Source organism: Hemitrygon akajei, chromosome 11, assembly GCF_048418815.1.
Source record: "Hemitrygon akajei chromosome 11, sHemAka1.3, whole genome shotgun sequence".
Lineage (NCBI taxonomy): Eukaryota > Metazoa > Chordata > Chondrichthyes > Myliobatiformes > Dasyatidae > Hemitrygon > Hemitrygon akajei.
The window spans coordinates 21,193,692-21,211,594 of record NC_133134.1 but is presented as its reverse complement, the minus strand read 5'-3'; the positions used below and the strand labels follow the sequence as shown (position 1 = coordinate 21,211,594).

Sequence of the window (17,903 nt, the reverse complement as noted above, 5' to 3'; positions counted from 1 at the left end):
TTTAAATACATAATTTGTTACTCAGTTAAAAAGTAGTTTGTCTTATTTGAAATGTTTCAGAACTTTAATGTTTTTTCCTTTTATAAAGTTACATAACTATCTTAATACATTTTTTAAAATGTTTCTACACAAATATTGAAAAAAAATCCGAGATAACAAATTCAGACTAAGTCACAAATTCTGCTCCCCAGATTTCAATTCCATTGCTCTCCTCATCTGAAACTGAACTAGACTGCTCTAGTCCTTTCAGTACTTGATTTCACATCAACATTTCTTTAAAAAAAGGTCTGTTTCCATTTCTAAAATTTTCCTCAACAATGGTATGAATCAGTTCATCTGTTGATGAAACCTTCATACATGCCCAGCTGTTTCCAGCAGGGCTTCCTTGTTTCACTTTCGATAAACCAAAAACTGCCCAAAGGAGATCCGATATTAAAATCTGGTTTAATAAATAAAAATAAAATCAATTTGTGACTTAAGTCACTTTTAGTTTCCATGTATGCTTACAAAGATTGAAATCATTATTTAAGAAAAATGAATTCAATATTCCCTTACCTCGTTGTAGAAAAAATGCACAGTATGATTGTTGAGTTTAAGAGAAAGTGTTTTCAAAAAGGAAATATAATATGCCATGATTTCCTCATCAGAGAAGTCAAACTTGTGCACAATAATTGAGTTCACATGGTTATTAGACAGCAGATAATCTGTAAAAAAAAACACACTAAAGTTTGAAAAATATAATGGAAAATGTAAGAACACAGATCTCTAAAAAGCACTTTATTAGCAAGACACAAAAAGCATTCTAGATTCATTATCTGATTTCACTGGCAAGAAATGAACATGAAAAATTCCATTATAATTTGATAACCACACCATAACTATCTAGTTATTCTATTAAAATAGTACATGGCACTATAGTTACAAATGTTGATAAGGAAAAAGGAATACATGTTGAATATGAAGATGAATAATTACCTTTTTGCTTTCAATTATTAAATTAAGTTTAAATTAATAAGTATTAAGTATTGCATCCCCACTCTCCACAAATGGATTACACTGAATTAAAGGACAAAAGACTAGTAATAAAATACAAGTTGTCAATGTTTTGGAAGTGCACAAGAGGCCATATGATTTTTTTGTGATCTTGAAATGTAAACACTTTTTTTCCGATAGCAAAGGCTTTACTGACAGCCAAAGGCTAACAATAAAAAGTCATTGAAAGCAAATAGAGTATCACTTCCAGATACAGAAAATAGTCCATGCTGGATCTTGATATGCACTATAATAGCTGGAGGGCAGTCTTGTGCAGCAAGGGCAATTTGCAAAAGGATCTTAGTTTTGTGAATATGAAGTGCAATGTGAATTCCCATATACACTTCAGTATACAAACTAACTATGACTTGGTGCTCAGCCTGCAAAAGTGCACATGGGCAAGGGTCATCTGTCTAATACCGCCCATTGACTATGGTTGGAGTAGAAGTGACATGAGAAGCAATTTTCCATTTGCTCTGTAATTTACACCCATTCCAGTGGGAAGTTTATGAGAAATGAAATGCAATATTGCAGAGAAAAAGACTTCACCAAGATCCCATGCCATGTCTTCAACTTACTAGACATGCACGATATTGTGAATTTGTAACTGAAGTTCATCACTGTCAAGTTTTTGAACTTGAGCAACTGAGGCCCTGTTTCTTCACCCCCCACCCCTCCCAGTTATAAAGTCTTTTTGGCTTTTGTCTTTCAATCTGTGATTCAAGCTGGGCTATATGGGACAGAGTGATCTGGTTTAAAAAATAATAGTTGAAAAACAATTTCAAAATGATCCTCCAAAAAAGTGCTAAATACTTGTGACACTTCAGTTTTTGGGTAATATGAAGCAGTGACAGCAATGAAGAGTCCTTGCACGTCATGGCTATCAGAATTGCTAACTCTTTTATATTCTTTCCCCTCACTACCCTTCTTTAGGTCACAAGTTTCCTGATGGACCTTAATTTTCAGGTACCAGAGACATCTGTTTTCCTTCAAGACAAGGTAGCAGTTAATCAGCTTAATTCTCATCTTGGTGTTTTCTGGTACCGATTACACAGACAATTCACAGATGTAAATTAAGGTGCACTTCAGGACAATCCGATCAGTATGAGCTCATAACTGGCTTTTGTGACTCAGGATGGCCAGAATGTGCACAAAGTATTTAGGAAAATCATCTTAGTGTGGCCTCAAGATCTTCAACATTGATTTTTGTGTAGCAGTGTGTGTTTGAAGGTCAAGGTGATAGAGATAATAAAGCAAATTAGGTGGTGATCACTCCAACAGTCTTCTGTATCTGTCACTGACATCCATGATATGGACAACATTGTTATTTTTGCTAGAACAATAAAATAACTGAGTGAGTGTTATCCGAAATAGGGAGTGTTAGCATGAGGTCTTGTGCTCATGGTTTTGACAAGACAAGGCTTTCAGCATTGGAGGAAATCCTTGCTTAAGTTAGCTTTCCTGCTCTCCTAATAAATCACATTTTTCCAAAGATCCGACAAGGCAGGTCACTGGTTTCAACAAGGCAGGGCTCCGAGTATTGGAGGAAGACTCTGCAGGAGTTAGCTTTCCTGCTCTTCTAACCAATCAAACTTATCCAAAGGACTGTATCCTTTCTGAGACTGCAGGCCATTCAGGAGAACAAGTTTGAAATGCAGACAAAGATCAGAGTAGAATTCTCCTCTGCCCTAATTTATAATTTCCAGATTTGGAATATATGCACCGGAGTCTGTGAAGTATCATTTCTACCTTAGAATGATTTGCGTGGGGATGAGGGTTTGGTCATCATGAGACATTCAACTGAAAATGAGTAGAGATTCATCAAGCTAACTTAATCTTCATGCCAAAACCCACCCCATAAACTTAGGTTTCTCCTTTCAGTCTGCCTTCCTAGAAGATAGTGTATCCACCTTGCCTTCTTCATCCAGCTGCTTATCTCCTGCCAGTCACCCCTCACTCAGATTATCAATATTCTTTGAGCTGCCCAACTTCTGTCAATCATCTCTCATTCAGGACATCAATGGCAGTACCAACAGGACATTTCAAGTTCTGCATTTCACAAAACAAAGTGTAAGCTGCCTACATGTCACTACCTTTAATGTTGGATAGCCATTGTACAACAGACATCACATGGTCATGACAGTCTGAAGTCTGGCCATCCCTTTTCCCTATTTCCTCTGACCCTCTGCTCTGACTCTATTCTTAGTTTAAATGTTTAACATTGGTTTTAAGCATGTTTGTGAGAAACATTTTAATATTTTTTAAACAGTTTGAGGCACTTGACAGGTTCCAGGTGCTTTCAAATGTTTGCTAATTTCAAAGCTATTCTCAAATGTTCATAACAGTGACAGCTTTGACAGCTAGTAGGCCTAGGGACAGCCTCTCAGCAAATGTTGAAGTCATTCTGTGAATGATGAACCTTCATACTGCACTCCACTCTTCTAGAGAAGATTCTGCCAAATACCATGCTGGAAAAAGTAATGTTGTCCAGAAGCAGCCAGCTAGCAATCTCAGGACAACAGATGATCTACCTCCTGTAACAAAATCTTAGGACATATTTACATCAACACAGTAAACTTCTGTTTGTTAATGTAATAAGTACCTAACATCATACATGCAGTAATTATTTTAAAAACAAAACCTAACTCTTCCTGGCCTGCAAAAAAAGTTTTCTGACAGCAAATTCAAATGAAAAAATATTACATAGTGAAATATGTATCTACACAGTCCTCCCTTTTCTTTTTCTTGCCAAGAGGACTTTGTTGTCTGCCAATTCTAACAATGCTGGCTTCTGACAGAAAATATGGCATACCACGTTGGAGTATCTCGGCCCAGATTTACTCTACGTACTTATTTACATTCTCTCAGTTAGACTTGAGCAGCAGTAGGCAACCATCAGGTCTGCTGCACTATTTAATATGGTCATGACTGATCTATGCTGGTTTCAACTCCTCTTCTGTGCTATTTCTCCTTGCCCCTGCTGCTCTATCAAATATTTATCCATCTCCACTTCAAGTACTTCACCACCAACTGCAAGAATAAATTTCTATGTACCTTAGTTTAAAATAACTGGCCCCTTTTCTTGGAGTTTTGTTCTCTTTGTTCAAGACTCTCTCAGTAGGGAAGCCATCTCAATATCTGTCAAGCTTCCTTAGGATCTTTGAATCAGACCACCCAATTTTTTTCTAAAGCTCGAAGAAATTCTGACCCAAACCATTTAGTCTTTGCAACTGCACCAATATCCTGGTAACAAGGCTCATCAATCTAGATGGTATTGTCACCAATGTTACCTCATCCTTTTTTTTGTTAGGGTAAGTAGATCAAAACTGTCCAGGTAAGGCATAACCTTGTACAACTGCAACAACATCTTTCTAATTTTAAACTCCAAGTCCTTTGCAATGAAGGTCAAAATATACCTTCTGCATTCTTAACTACTTGTTGAACTTGACTGCTAACTTTTTATGATTCATGCACTAGAACACCTAGCTTCATCTGTACTTCACTTCTTTGCAGGCTCTCATTTAGACAATAAATAACCTGCCTTTTCCTTTCCCTTAAGTGCATGACTTCAACTTTCATTTTCTAGTCTTTTCCTCACTCAAACTATCTAAACCCATGAAAGACAGTTATTTTTTAAATTACAATTTGATGTGTTTTAATAAAAAATGGAGTTTTAAAATCAACCAAAACTCCTAAGGGATACAGAGGAGTGATTAAATATTCTTGGTGGAAGATGAATGCACATTGATGTTATGGCCCAGAGTGCTGAGGTAGTGAAGGAAGCACTCAGTAACACACCACAAAATAAGGGATTATGTTGGTGGTTCTGAAGGGGAGATTCAGACAGTGCAATGATTTTAGATTAGTTGTAAAGTAAATGTATAATTACAGTAAAAAGGTTAAACAGCTATATACTGAATGGAAGAGAGGTAATTAGGGAAAGCAATCTTAGTCAGAGGTCATATTTCCTACAGATACCCATTCAGTAAGTTAGACATATGCATATATTATGATTTGTTTCCTTGACTGCATCCCACTACATTAGTGAAATTCAAATGCATCCACTATGTCTCAGTTGGCTTAAGGTTCATAATGTCTAGAGCCACGTCTCTGCTCAGGGAGCTGAGCTCAAAAAACCTATCCTATAAGAAATGTTTCATTGCTAAAAGTGTTTTTTTATAGTAGAAAGATACCTATTAAAGGAAATCTCCATGTTCTACCTCAGATGAAAGCAACACAGCTTTGAAGTGAGCAGAGCACTTATCTCCAGTATCCCAGCCGGTATTTATCTCTCAAAATCACAAATATGCTGTTAGTCATTATCATGTTCTTGTTAAGAGAGATTGGTGTGAAACTGAGTACTGTACCACTTTACCTCACTGATTGTGAAACATCTTGGGATGCCCTAAAAATGCCATAGTTTATTTATCCCCTCTTCCTTTTGACTTCTTGTGGCCTATGTTTCTTTTTCTCCCTCTCTCACTGATAGACACACAGACACAACATCTACCACTCAAAAGGAAATAATGAGATAGAATATCGCAGTGAAAAGGGTAAAAAAAACAATTACTGAGAAAAACACAGACACACTGGTAGAGTTGAAGGTGAGGTGGGATGAGATGATTCACCAGTACAGTGATATAAAGTAGAAACCTAAAGGAAGAACATGACATATTTTTTCCTTATTTGATCATGAAAAAAATATTTGTTTAAGATAAAGTATCAATGCCTTATGAAAGGTAAAACTGCCTCCTAAATCTTTATCTAGTAGCTTCATCAAGGATTCAAATAGTTGTCATATATACCCGGTAATAAGATATATCAATGGAAAAACAACCTAACTCAACTTTTCTTCTATATTTAACCTCAGTAATATTTCATTCATTCTGTGGTCTGGAACTACAGAAAAACATAAGGGAAAAGAGTGTTTAAAGTAGATTTTTAAAAAGTTATTAAGAAATATAAACTTACACAGTGAGGTTTCATGACTAATATTTTCAAACAGGATATTGATCGTCTGAAGCAGCTGCACACACACATAGCGACCGGATTTCTGGCGCAAGATATTTAAGAAGAAAACAAACATGTTTTTCTCCAAGAAAAAGCTGTAACAAAACATTTCTTCATTAGTAATGATTTAAAGTTTAAGGAGCTATTTCATCCAGGGGTAGCAAGTGTATCCTTTAAGAATAGCTTTTATGCTTGAAACTACTTTTGAAGAAAATAACATTTAGGAGAAGGTTGCATGGGTACACAAATGGGAAGGATTTTGAGGTTCTTGTTCTGTATGCAGGGAGATAGGACTAGGCAGATCAGGTTAGCATGGACAAGATGGTCTGAAGGGCCTGTTTCTGTGCTATCGTACTTTATGACTCTAAGTCTGAAACACTCTTGCCCCTAACCTCCATTTTGCTATTGATAAAATTGTTTTTGTATTTTCTATAACCTAAGGTTTCTTAGGACCAAAAATATCATGTTTTAGCAGAACTACCTGTATCCTTCATGCAGTGCAACTATATTGGAAGTGTCAGAATACTGTGCCAAAGTGCTGACGACAACGACAGGTTATAGGTTTGTGCCAACGTATCTTAGCCAGGGAGTTCTTAGTTTTGCTAGGGTTGAAAAATCTGAAATCAAATGTTCTCTGGGAGTCAACAAAGCAGCTAAAATGTATGTGAAACTTGCCTACTTAATTAGTTATCAGGAAATTAGGTATTAGTGCAGAGGAAGGAGCCACATTTCCTAACTTAACTCTATGCAAGCCATATCTTATTTTCAAATTTATATAATGAAACTACCAAAAGTATATTTGCCCAATTCCATAGAAAGAATTAATATAGAACTGACTTCATCGTAGTTCCTTTCTTTTCTCAGAAATAATACAAAACACTGATTGTGACTTACTCAAATACAGAGCTGTCATTTTGATCTCCCCAGATGAGGATTTCTGTAATAGATCGAATTGTTTCCACCAGCAAATTACGATTACTATCTGTCACAGTTGTGTTCTTCGTTAAGACATGGTACATGTACCTATGAATATATTAACATATAATTATTAGATTATCATCACAAAATCATTAACAAGCAACAAACTGGGTAACATTCATATCCATAGGAAACGTATTGGTGACATCCATCCTTGATAAAGCAAAATCAAAATTTTCGAAATGTTCAAAATTAACCTATCAATCACTTCAAAATTTGGTACGGTTATACAAATTCACAAATCTGACAATGGAAATAAATATGTAAAATATCAAGTAATTTTCTAGATAAGAGGCTGGAGAGAAACTGTGCAACCTAGTATTAAACTACAGAGTAGATCAGTGTTGAAACAATATTAATTATTGGCATGAGTATTCAATAAGGTTTCAGTAGTTACATTTAAATGGGTGAACGCATCCCAGAAACCCAGAGAGGAAAGGAATAAAAGATCACAAATGAGAACAAAAAACACTGTAGACAGTTCAAGTCCAAAATGTGAAAAAAAACATAAAAGGCTGCAAGTGTTCAATGGATCAGGCAGCAATTTGGAAGAAGGAGTTAGATTATGATACAGGTCAGTAACCCTGCCTCACAACAGATTCCAATTACTGGCTGACAAATACTTCCATCCTGTGCGCTAATATAAATTGTTATGTTGAAATCCACAGCTGCCATAAACTTTGCCTTCACCCACTAACTCAATACAGGATGCATTTTGTTTCCAAGCAGAAGCAATTGAGAGTGAATCTCAAACTGCATCAGAGGCAGAAAATACACACAAAATGCTGGTGGAACGCAGCAGGTCAGGTAGAATCTATAAGGAGAAGCACTGTCGACGTTTCGGGCCGAGACCCTTCGTGAAGACTGTCCTTTTGCATTTTGTGTGCGTTGCTTGAATTTCCAGCATCTGCAGATTTCCTCATGTTTGCAGAGGCAGAAAATGTTATTTTAATAAATGCCTATTATTTTACCAAGTGTGCTATTCTCTAATGTGCTTAGGGAGAAGAAAAAATTACCATTATGATGCCTGTATGGCTAATTACAGTATGAGCATATAATCAGCACATCCATCAATAGCCCAATATCACATAGCGGGGACAAATATAAATTACTGAAACACTTTAGTTCAACATTAAATATCAAATTTAAATTACACAAGATTGTAAAAGTCTTCAGAAAGACTTTGTAACAAAGTTAAGATAGTAACAAGGGATTGAGAGAATCTCTCATACTAAACAGGTTTCTACAGAGGACAGAATGCAGTTCCACTCTCACACGCGCAGTCCACAGACAGCAATGCTGTTACAGAATAAGCTACTACAGTAAAACTCCAATAATGTATGGATAGACATCTAGATCACCAAGTCATGATGCCCACATTTCCTTCAATATGTTAGACTGAGCTTGGAGTTCCCATACTCCATATAAACTTACCACATTCAGTGGCAAACTTATATTATTGTGAAACTTATATAAAAAAATTAAAACAGCAGCTGGAGTAACATCCAATCATCTGGAAAATTTGCTAGTCCAGCACTAGTCCTGGGTAGTCCCAATTAACCAAGTTTTATTGTAACATGAAGAGTTAATTGCAATTCTGAAGGTGCTTATTTTGAAATGCAACCAATCTGACCCATGAATTACAAAACATTTCCTCTTGAAGACCACACTATTTAGTAAAGCCAGCATGTAAAGTTATACTCATAAATGCATCTTTTTAAATATGCTATTTTAACCCATGATATTGGCATTCAATATCAACCCAATCTTTGTAGATGTATTGGGGGTAAGATAAACCTTCACTGTGTTGCAGAAGAGAATTTAACTGAATTTTTATGATGTAACATTCAAAAAAGAAAGTGTTTTGCAACTTTGAAAATTGTTGAATTAGTTGCTTTTCAATTAATAAATAGATCCATGAAAGAGTATCTGGACCATGCACTGCTTTCACCAATCAACTAAGATCAAGGCTGATCTTTTTACCTCAGTGCCACTTTACTGAAGTGATCCCATAACCCTAGATTCCCTTAAAAATAAAAAAAAAACAATTTCCACCTTGATAATACTTAACAACCTACCCACTTCTCTGCCCTTTTTGGAGAGAATTCCAAAAATTCACCACTCTTCTTTGTTCAGTTTAAAATGACCAACCCCATTTTTGACGCCACCATTCCCAATTCTAGATAGCCCTCTTCCCTGACTGCATACCACAGAGCCCTGAAAAGCTTTTGTACATTTCAATACAATTACTTGCATTCTTATAAACATAGGCACCGAGCATAAGCACAGTGTGTTTAACCTCTCCAAACTCCCTCATTCCTGTGAATCAGTCTAATCAATCTTTGCCGTGCTGCTTCTGGTCATCCTTTGGTAGGAAGACCAAATCAATGTGCATATTCTGAATGTAGCCTCACCAGACCCCATGTAATTACAGTATATATTGTTGTGAGATCTTTGTGCAATAAAGGCAACATTCACATGGTTTTCCTAATTGTCTTCACCTGCCTATTAAAGTTCAAAGTACAAAGTATGTATAAAAATCATCCACCATTGTTGCTGTACCTAAAAAGACCAAGGTAACATGTCTGAATGACTGGTGTCCTGTCACACTCACCTCAGTAACAAGCAAATTGCTTTGAGAGGCTGATCAAGGACTACATCTGCAGCATGCTACCACCCACATTGGAACCCCTACAATTCACCTACTGACATAACCAATGGACAAATGATGCAATAGCCACAGCTCTTCACACCGTCCTTACACATCTAGAGAAGAAGGATGCTTATGTGAGAATGCTGTTCTTGGACTACAGCCCAGCATTCAACACCATAATTCCCTCCAGGCTCAACAAGAAGCTCAGAGACCTCGGCCTTCACCCTGCCTTATGTAGCTGGATCCTGGACTTACTGTCAGATCACTGGCAGATGGTAAGAGTGGGCTCCCTCACCTCTGACCCTCAACATAGGTGCCGCTCAGGTTGTGTCCTAAGTCCCCTCCTTTACTCTCTATATACCCATGACTGTGTCACTACTCACAGCTCCAATCTAATTAAATTTGCTGACGATACTACACTGATTGGCCTAATCTCAAATAATAATGAGGCAGCCTGACACAGTGACACAGTGGTGTCAAGAAAACAACTTCTCCTTCAATGTCGCAAAAACAAACGAGCTGTTGTGAACTACAGGAGGAATGAAGACAGGCTAAATCCTATTGACATTAATCGATCTGAGGTTGAGAGACTGAATGGCTTTAAGCTCCTCAACATAAACATCACCAAGGATCTCACATGGTCTGTAAATACCGGCTATGTGGTGAAAAAGGCACAACAGCGCCTCTTTCACCTCAGACAGTTGAAGAAGTTTGGTATGGGCCCCCAAATCCTCAGAACTTTCTACAGGGGCACAATTGAGAGCATCCTGACTGGCTGCATCACTGCCTGATACGGGAACTGTACTTCCCTCAATTGCAGGATTCTGCAGAGAGTGGTGTGGACAGCCCAGTGCATCTGTAGATGTGCACTTCCCACTATTCAGGGCATTTACAAAGATAGGTGTGTACAAAGGGCCTGAAGGATCATTGAGGACCCGAGTCACCCCAACCACAAACTGTTCCAGCTGCTACCATCCAGGAAACACTACCGCAGCATAAAAGCCAGGACCAACAGGCTCCAGGACGCTTCTTCCACCAGACCATCAGACTGATTAATTCATGCTTACACAATTGTATTTCTATGTTGCATTGACTGTCTTGTTGTACACACTACTTGCTATACATTACTATAAATTGCACATTGCACATTTAGATGGAGACGTAACAAAGATTTTTACTCCTCTTGTATATGAAGGATGTAAGAAATAAAGTCAATTCAAATTCTTGAGATTCATCTCTTTACAAGGCAGCTACAAAAGTTCAAAGTACATTTATTTGCAAAGTATATATACATTATACTACCTTGAGATTTGTGTAACAGGCAGCCACAGAACAAAGACATCTAAAATCATACACAGCACACAAATACATACATTAACCAAACCATGCCCATAAAAAAAGAATAAAATACCCATTAAAAAAAGATCGAACACCCAATGTGCAATGAAAATTGGGTGTTCGACAGTCTCTTCTTATGAGTCATTTATGGGTTACTTGTTTATGGATTAAACACAGAAACTTAAAAGAACCTATTAAAAACTGATCATCAAACACCCAATGTGCAGAGAGAGAAAAAAATTGTGCAAACAATAAAAGTAAGCAAATGGCATTCAGAATGAAAGTGAGTCCACAGCCACAAAGCCTGAAGCAGCCGGAGCAGGCCACAACCTCAGCTCACCACAGTGGTTTGTATAACAGCAAACCAAGGTTACATCATTCAGTTTCTCACCATTTTAAATTCCATAGTTTCTCTACATTTTTCTACATTAGCAATGGTTTTACAGTATATTCCATTGCCATTTCCTAACCCATAACCTTAACAGTCTCCATCCTACAGCACTAATTGTCATAGCCTCCCGATCTGAAAAAGATCCTTTAACAAATCATCCAAAAACTTGTAATCCACAATTCAGTTCTAATTTGTTTATTATTCTTTTGTGACATCTTATCAAAGGCCCTCCCCAATGGCACCCCTTTATCTATTTACACATGTTACAAATTCAAAACACGAACATTTGTCAAACACAATGTTCCTTTCATAAATCTGTATCATGTCTGCCCAATTCTATTATTGTTTTTGTGCCTTACTATCGTTTCCTTAATACAAGGTCATTAGTTTTCAGTTCCATTAATTTCTCCCAAAGTATTCTCTTTTTTACTAATGCTATTATTTTGAGATGTTCATTCACTCTAAACATTTTTTTCTCCACTACATACATAAATTAGGAGTAGGCTACTCATTCCCTCAAATTTAATGTGTAATTGTAACAATCCTGTCAACCAATGATAACACTGAGCAGCAAAGTATTTTTCAAAAAGTGTTACTTCTTCAGAAATATTTTGTGGTTATGATAGACCACTTAAAGCTGAACACAAATATAATTTCAAACCACTTATATCACATAGGAATTTGGAGAAACAAGAAATTAACTTTTATTGAATATAATGCATTTAAGTGCATAATGGTACTGATGCTTTGCAATAGTTCAACTAAAAATATTCTGTTGATGATTTTCATTTGTACTCAGTGTCCGAGACTTCCCACAATAATCAAACAGCATTGATGAATTACAGTTGCCCTAACACCTTTACTCCATGACCACAATGTCCTGGTGAAACTTTTTACCATGCTCGTCACTGACAGTACCAAGACTTGTAGGGAAGAAGTCTAAATGGGAATGGAGAAAATGAATCTTGAGTGACGTATTGCACTTCATGGTTTTGTATGCTTGAAGGATGTTGTCAACCAGCTGCAGTTTGGTGCTCTGTAGTTGCCAAGAAAATTTTCAACAACATCCTTGAATGTCTTCCTTGCGATTTTCTCTGGTCCCAATAGAAGTTCTTCAAATCTCCTGTCATTGATGGCCAGAATTTTTGTGGACCAACAAATATACCATCCTTAATCTTGGCATCAAATACTCTGGGAAATGTCTGTCTCAAATATGAAAATCTTTCACCTTCCTTGTCATCATTTTCACATAATTTTCATAAGTTCAAGTTCTATATTAAGACCAGGCAAAAATACCTTTGGTGGGTATACAAGTGGCTTATGTGCCACACTTTTCTATAACCTTTCACTCCATTGTTCATCAAGTATTATGTCTTTCACTATCCTTTAAGGAAGAAATCCAAAGTCTCATGAACCTCTGATAGAAAAAGTTTCCTTGGGTTTTCCATAAAGATACAAATAAAATTTGGTCATTTTGCTTCTCCAGCCTACTTTGCCATTTAACCAGATCATGGCTAATCTAGCTCATATAGCAGTTTCCTAACTGATACCTGCATCTCTCAGTTCCATTCAAACCTACAACCAAATTGATCTATTTTGACTGCAATATCTGAGTCCACATAGTCCTTTGAGGTGGAGAATTCCAAAGAGTGACTATATTATCATGAAGAAATTTCTCTTTATTTCAGTCCCAAGGAATTACCCTTTTCTTTGAGAACAGAACAACCTTTCCTCAGTTATAGATTCCTCATTGAGGGGAAATATCTTTCCCATATCTAAGGGCACTTAAGAATTTTATTCATTTCAGAGAGGCAAAATATTTAATTATTATGCTATTTCCTTATTTCTTTAAAATATTTTTCCTACCCCATTAACTCCTGTTATTTTTTTCTTCTTTTTATATTGTTATGGAAACATTTTAGAAATTGTTCATCTTTCCTGACAATTGACTTCCGTATTTCACTTTTTTCTTATTAATGTTCTGGATAACTGGATTTATTCCCTCCTATTCCAATTTAATCCCAATCCCAACATGATACCTTTGACCTTAGCACTATGCAGAGAACACAGCCAATGGAGCTCACATTCACAGATGCAGAGAGCAGTAGTCCCCCGACTAGACTCTTGCTTATTGCTACTATATTCCCTTCACCCTCCCTGGATCGATGACTTCTTGTACTGATCCATCATCCCTGAAATCTCCTCTCTCATCTACATACACAATAGGAATTGTGACTGTGCTAGACAAGTGGGAGGCTTAGGTTCTTCCAGAGCTACTCATTAGATTCCAGTACCTGCCCCACTCACCATCACATTCTCCTATCCCTAATGACAGATGAATTTGGCAGTACTTAATCAAAACAGTGACTCCATCTTGAAACAACACACCATTTCCTATTTTGATTCAATACAGTATCTGATCTCAACCTCATTAACTGTGAGCCAGGTTCCCTGAACTGTAAACACTTAATGCTAACATGGTCACCTTGGATCATGATCATTCCATTAAACAATGCTCTTTTCAGAATACATAGGCTTATACTCTCAGACACAGATGAAAAGCACAACTAATGAGAACTATTATGGCACTCAAGCAATACCTATATAGTTTCTTAGGTATGTGGATCAATACTTGATTTCAGTCCTATACTGGCCACTTCCTCAATTCATTTTTCTTTATATTGATGACTATATTAGTGCCTCCCCCAGTACTTGCAAGGGACTCAAGATTTCATAACGTTTGTTGCCAAATTCCATTCTGTTCTCACTTTCACATGGTCCATATACAGTATAATACTTCCCTCTCTTGACAACTCATTGGAAACTTAGCACTTAATATCAATCTTAAGCCCACTGATTTGCATAGTTCCATACAACATAGAAGGTTATTAAGTCCACTGCATCTGTGTCAGTTCACTCTGCAATCTTTTCCTCATAACCATTCCAATAAACTTCCCTCAGATCCTGCCTTTCATCTACATGCTTACAGAAATTTAGAGGCTAAAAAACCCAACTAACTGCAAGTCTTTGGTACGTCACTGCAGCACCAAGTGAAAACCCACACAGTCATAGATTGTCCTTGTAGACACGACAGAGGTGTTCTGCAAAGTGGTCCCACTGATTCCTACAGCTATTTCCTCTACATCTTTCACCCAACCCGCTTCCTCCACGAACTCTATTCTTTCAGTTTCTCCTGATCACATATACACAGATGATGACATTTTCCTCACCAGTGCCTTTTTATTTAACTATGGTTTCCCCTTTCACATTTGACCAGGCTTCCCTCATTCCTGCTGTCACCTGCTTCTCCCAACCAGAAAGATAAATCCACTCCAACATCTTCCACATTCATCCTACTAAATTTCTACCACTTTCAAAAGGACTATAACACCACACACATCTCCTCTCATGTTAGCATTGTGAAGGGACAATTCCAACTGTAATTCTGTGGTTCATTCTTCCAACTCTACCAACTACTTCTCTTTCCGTAGCAAATTTCCAAGTAACCACAGGGGAATCAACAACTTCTCTTCTTCCTTCCCACTATCCACAAATCTAGATTATTATATCCTGGCTCATGTTTTGGTTTCTCGATAGTGGAGAAACTCAATACAGGCTATCATTTTTCAGATTCCCTTCCTTTAGTCTCAAAGGTAACTCTCAACTTCCCAACAAATCTCCTACATTGCTCCAATGATACCCAATATAAGCTTGCATGATAGCAAGATGGTAAAATTCTATCTTCCTCAGAGCATACAAAGTTCAAAGTAAATTCATTTTCAAAGTACATACAGTGACTTTAAGAAATATCCACTCCATTTGGAAGTTTTCATGTTTTATTGTTTTACAACATTGAATCAAAGTGAATTTAATTTGACTTTTTTGACACTGATTGACATAAAAAGTGTCTTTTTCTCTTAAAGTGGAAACAGATCTCTACAAAGTGATCTAAATTAATTACAAATATTAAACTCAAAATAATTAGTTGTATAAGTATTCACCACCCTTTAATATGTTACACCAAATCATCACTGGTGCAGCCAGGTGGTTTTAGAAGTCACATAATTAGTTAAATGCAGATCTGTTTTTAGAGACCTGTGTGCGGTCAAGGTGCTTCAATTGATTGCAGTAAAAATATACCTGTATCTGGAAGGTCCAACTGCTGGCAAGTCAGTATCCTGGCAAAAACTACACCATGAAGACAAAAGAACACTCCAAGCAACTCCACAAAAAGGTTATTGAAAAGCACAAGTCAGGAGATGGATAGAAGGTAATTTCCAAGTCACTGAATATCCCTTGGAGTACAGTTAAATCAGTAATCAAGAAATTGAAAGAATATGGCACAGCTGTAAATCTGCCTAAGCAGGCAGATCTCAAAAACTGAGTGACGTGCAAGAAGGGGACTAGTGAGGGAGACCACCAAGAGACCTATGACAACTCTAGAGGAGTTACAAGCTTCAGAAGCTGAGATGGGAGAGACTGCACATTATGGGAGAGTGGCAAAGAGAAAGCCACTGTTGAAAGAAGTTCATGAAATATCAGCTAGAGTTTGCCAGAGGGCATGTGGGAGACTCTGAAGTAACTGGAAGAAGGTTCTATGGTCTGATGAAACCAAAATAGAGCTTTTTGGCCATCAGACTAAATGCTATGTTTAGCATAAGCCAAACGCCACACATCATCAAAAACATGCCATCCCTACCATGAAACATGGTGGTGGCTGCATCATGTGGGGATTCTTCACTGCAGCAGGCCCTGGAAGGCTTCTGAAGGTAGTGGGGAAAAAGAATGTAGCAAAATACAGGGAATTCCTGAAGGAAAATCTGATGCAGTCGGCAAGAGAACTGCGACTTGGGGGAACAATTGTTTTCCAGCGAGACAATGACCTCAAGCATAAAGCCAAAGCTACACAGGAATGGCTTAATAACAATGTCCTGGAGTGGCCAATTCAGAGTCCAAACCTCAATCCAATTACAAATTTGCGGCTGGACTTGAAAAGGGCTGTTCACTCACGATCCCCAACTGCTATCTGACAGAGCTTGAGCAGCTTTGTAAAGAACAATGGGGGGAAATTGCAGTGTCCAGATGTGCAAAGCTGATAGAGACCTATCCAAACAGGTTCAAGGCTGCAATTGCTGCTAAAGGTACATCTATTAAATAGTGACTTGAAAACTTCTAAGAGGGATGAATACTTTTTATAGGCACTGTATTTGTCATCATATACATCCCAGAAATTAATTTTCTTGTGGGCATTCACAGTAAATAAAGAAACAAAAATAAAATAATAATAAATAAATAAGCTATAACTATAGAACACATGAGATGAAGAGTTCTTGAAAGTGAGACAATATGTTGTGGAACAGTTTAGTGTTGGAGTGAGTGAAGTTGGATGAGATGATCCCCATTGGTTCAAGAGCCTGATGGTGACTGTTCCTGAACTTGATGATGTGGGCCCTGAGGATCCTCTACTTCCTTCCTGATGGCAGCAGTGAGAAGACAGCCTAATCTCATTCTTAACAATTGACTCCAACATCTTCCCAACCACTGAGGTCAGACTAACTGGTCTATAATTTCCTTTCTGCAGCCTTTCTCCTTTCTTAAAGAGTGGAGTGACATTTGCAATTTTCCAGTCCTTTGGTACCATGCCAGAATCCAATGATTTTTGAAAGATCATTTCTAATGCCGCCATAATTTTGAACACTACCTCTTTCAGAACCCTAGGGTGTAGTTCCTCTGGTCCGGGTGACTTATGTACTTTTAGGTCTTTCAGCCTTTTGAGCCCATTCTCCCTTGCAGAACACCTTAAAGGTTAATTTACAGGTTGAGTCGGTGGTGAAGAAGGCAAATGAAATGTTAGCATTCATTATCAAAAGGTCTAGAATACAAGAGCAAGGATGTGATGCTGAGACTTTAGAAGGCACTGGTGAGGCCTCAGCTTGAGTATTATGTACAGTTTTGGGCTCCTCATTTTAGAACAGATGTGCTGGTATTGCAGAGTGTCCACAGGAGGTTCACAAGGATGATTCTAGGAATGAAAGGGTTATCATACGAGGAACGTTTATTGACCCTGGGTCTGTACTCGCTGGAATTTAGAAGGATGGGGGGGGGGGGGGATCTCATTGAAAGGACTAGACAGAGTAGATGTGAAAAGGATATTTCCCATGTGGGGAGAGTCCAGGACAAAAGGGCACAGCCTCAGGATAGAGGAGCATCAATTCAAAACAGAGATGCGGAGAAATTTCTTTAGCCAAAGGGAGATGAATTTGTGGTATCTGTTGGCACATGCAGCTGTGGAGGCCAGGTCATTGGGTGTATATAAGGTAGAGACTGATAGGTTCTTGATTGCACATGGCATCAAAAGTTACGGGGAGACGGCCAGGAAATGGGGTTGAGGAGGAGGGGAAAAAAAGCATCAGCCATGATTGAATGGCAGAGCAGACTTGATGGGCCAGATGGCCTAATTCTGCTCCTATGTCTTATGGTCTTAAAATAATATACTTAATT

At 37.7% G+C, this 17,903-nt stretch overlaps 1 protein-coding gene across 6 annotated transcripts in view; it reads right to left on the bottom strand.

Moving 5' to 3' along the window:
- The window catches only part of clec16a (C-type lectin domain containing 16A), a 230,884-nt gene that overhangs the window by 195,339 nt on the left and 17,642 nt on the right, over positions 1-17,903 (bottom strand). For all 6 annotated transcript variants that reach the window (XM_073060358.1, XM_073060359.1, XM_073060354.1 and 3 more), the window contains exons 2-4: positions 6,937-7,065; positions 6,004-6,137; positions 556-704 (exon numbers count right to left, since the gene is read on the bottom strand). In XM_073060358.1, coding sequence (XP_072916459.1) covers positions 556-704; positions 6,004-6,137; positions 6,937-7,065 — 412 coding nt within the window. The remainder of the gene's footprint in view (positions 1-555; positions 705-6,003; positions 6,138-6,936; positions 7,066-17,903) is intronic.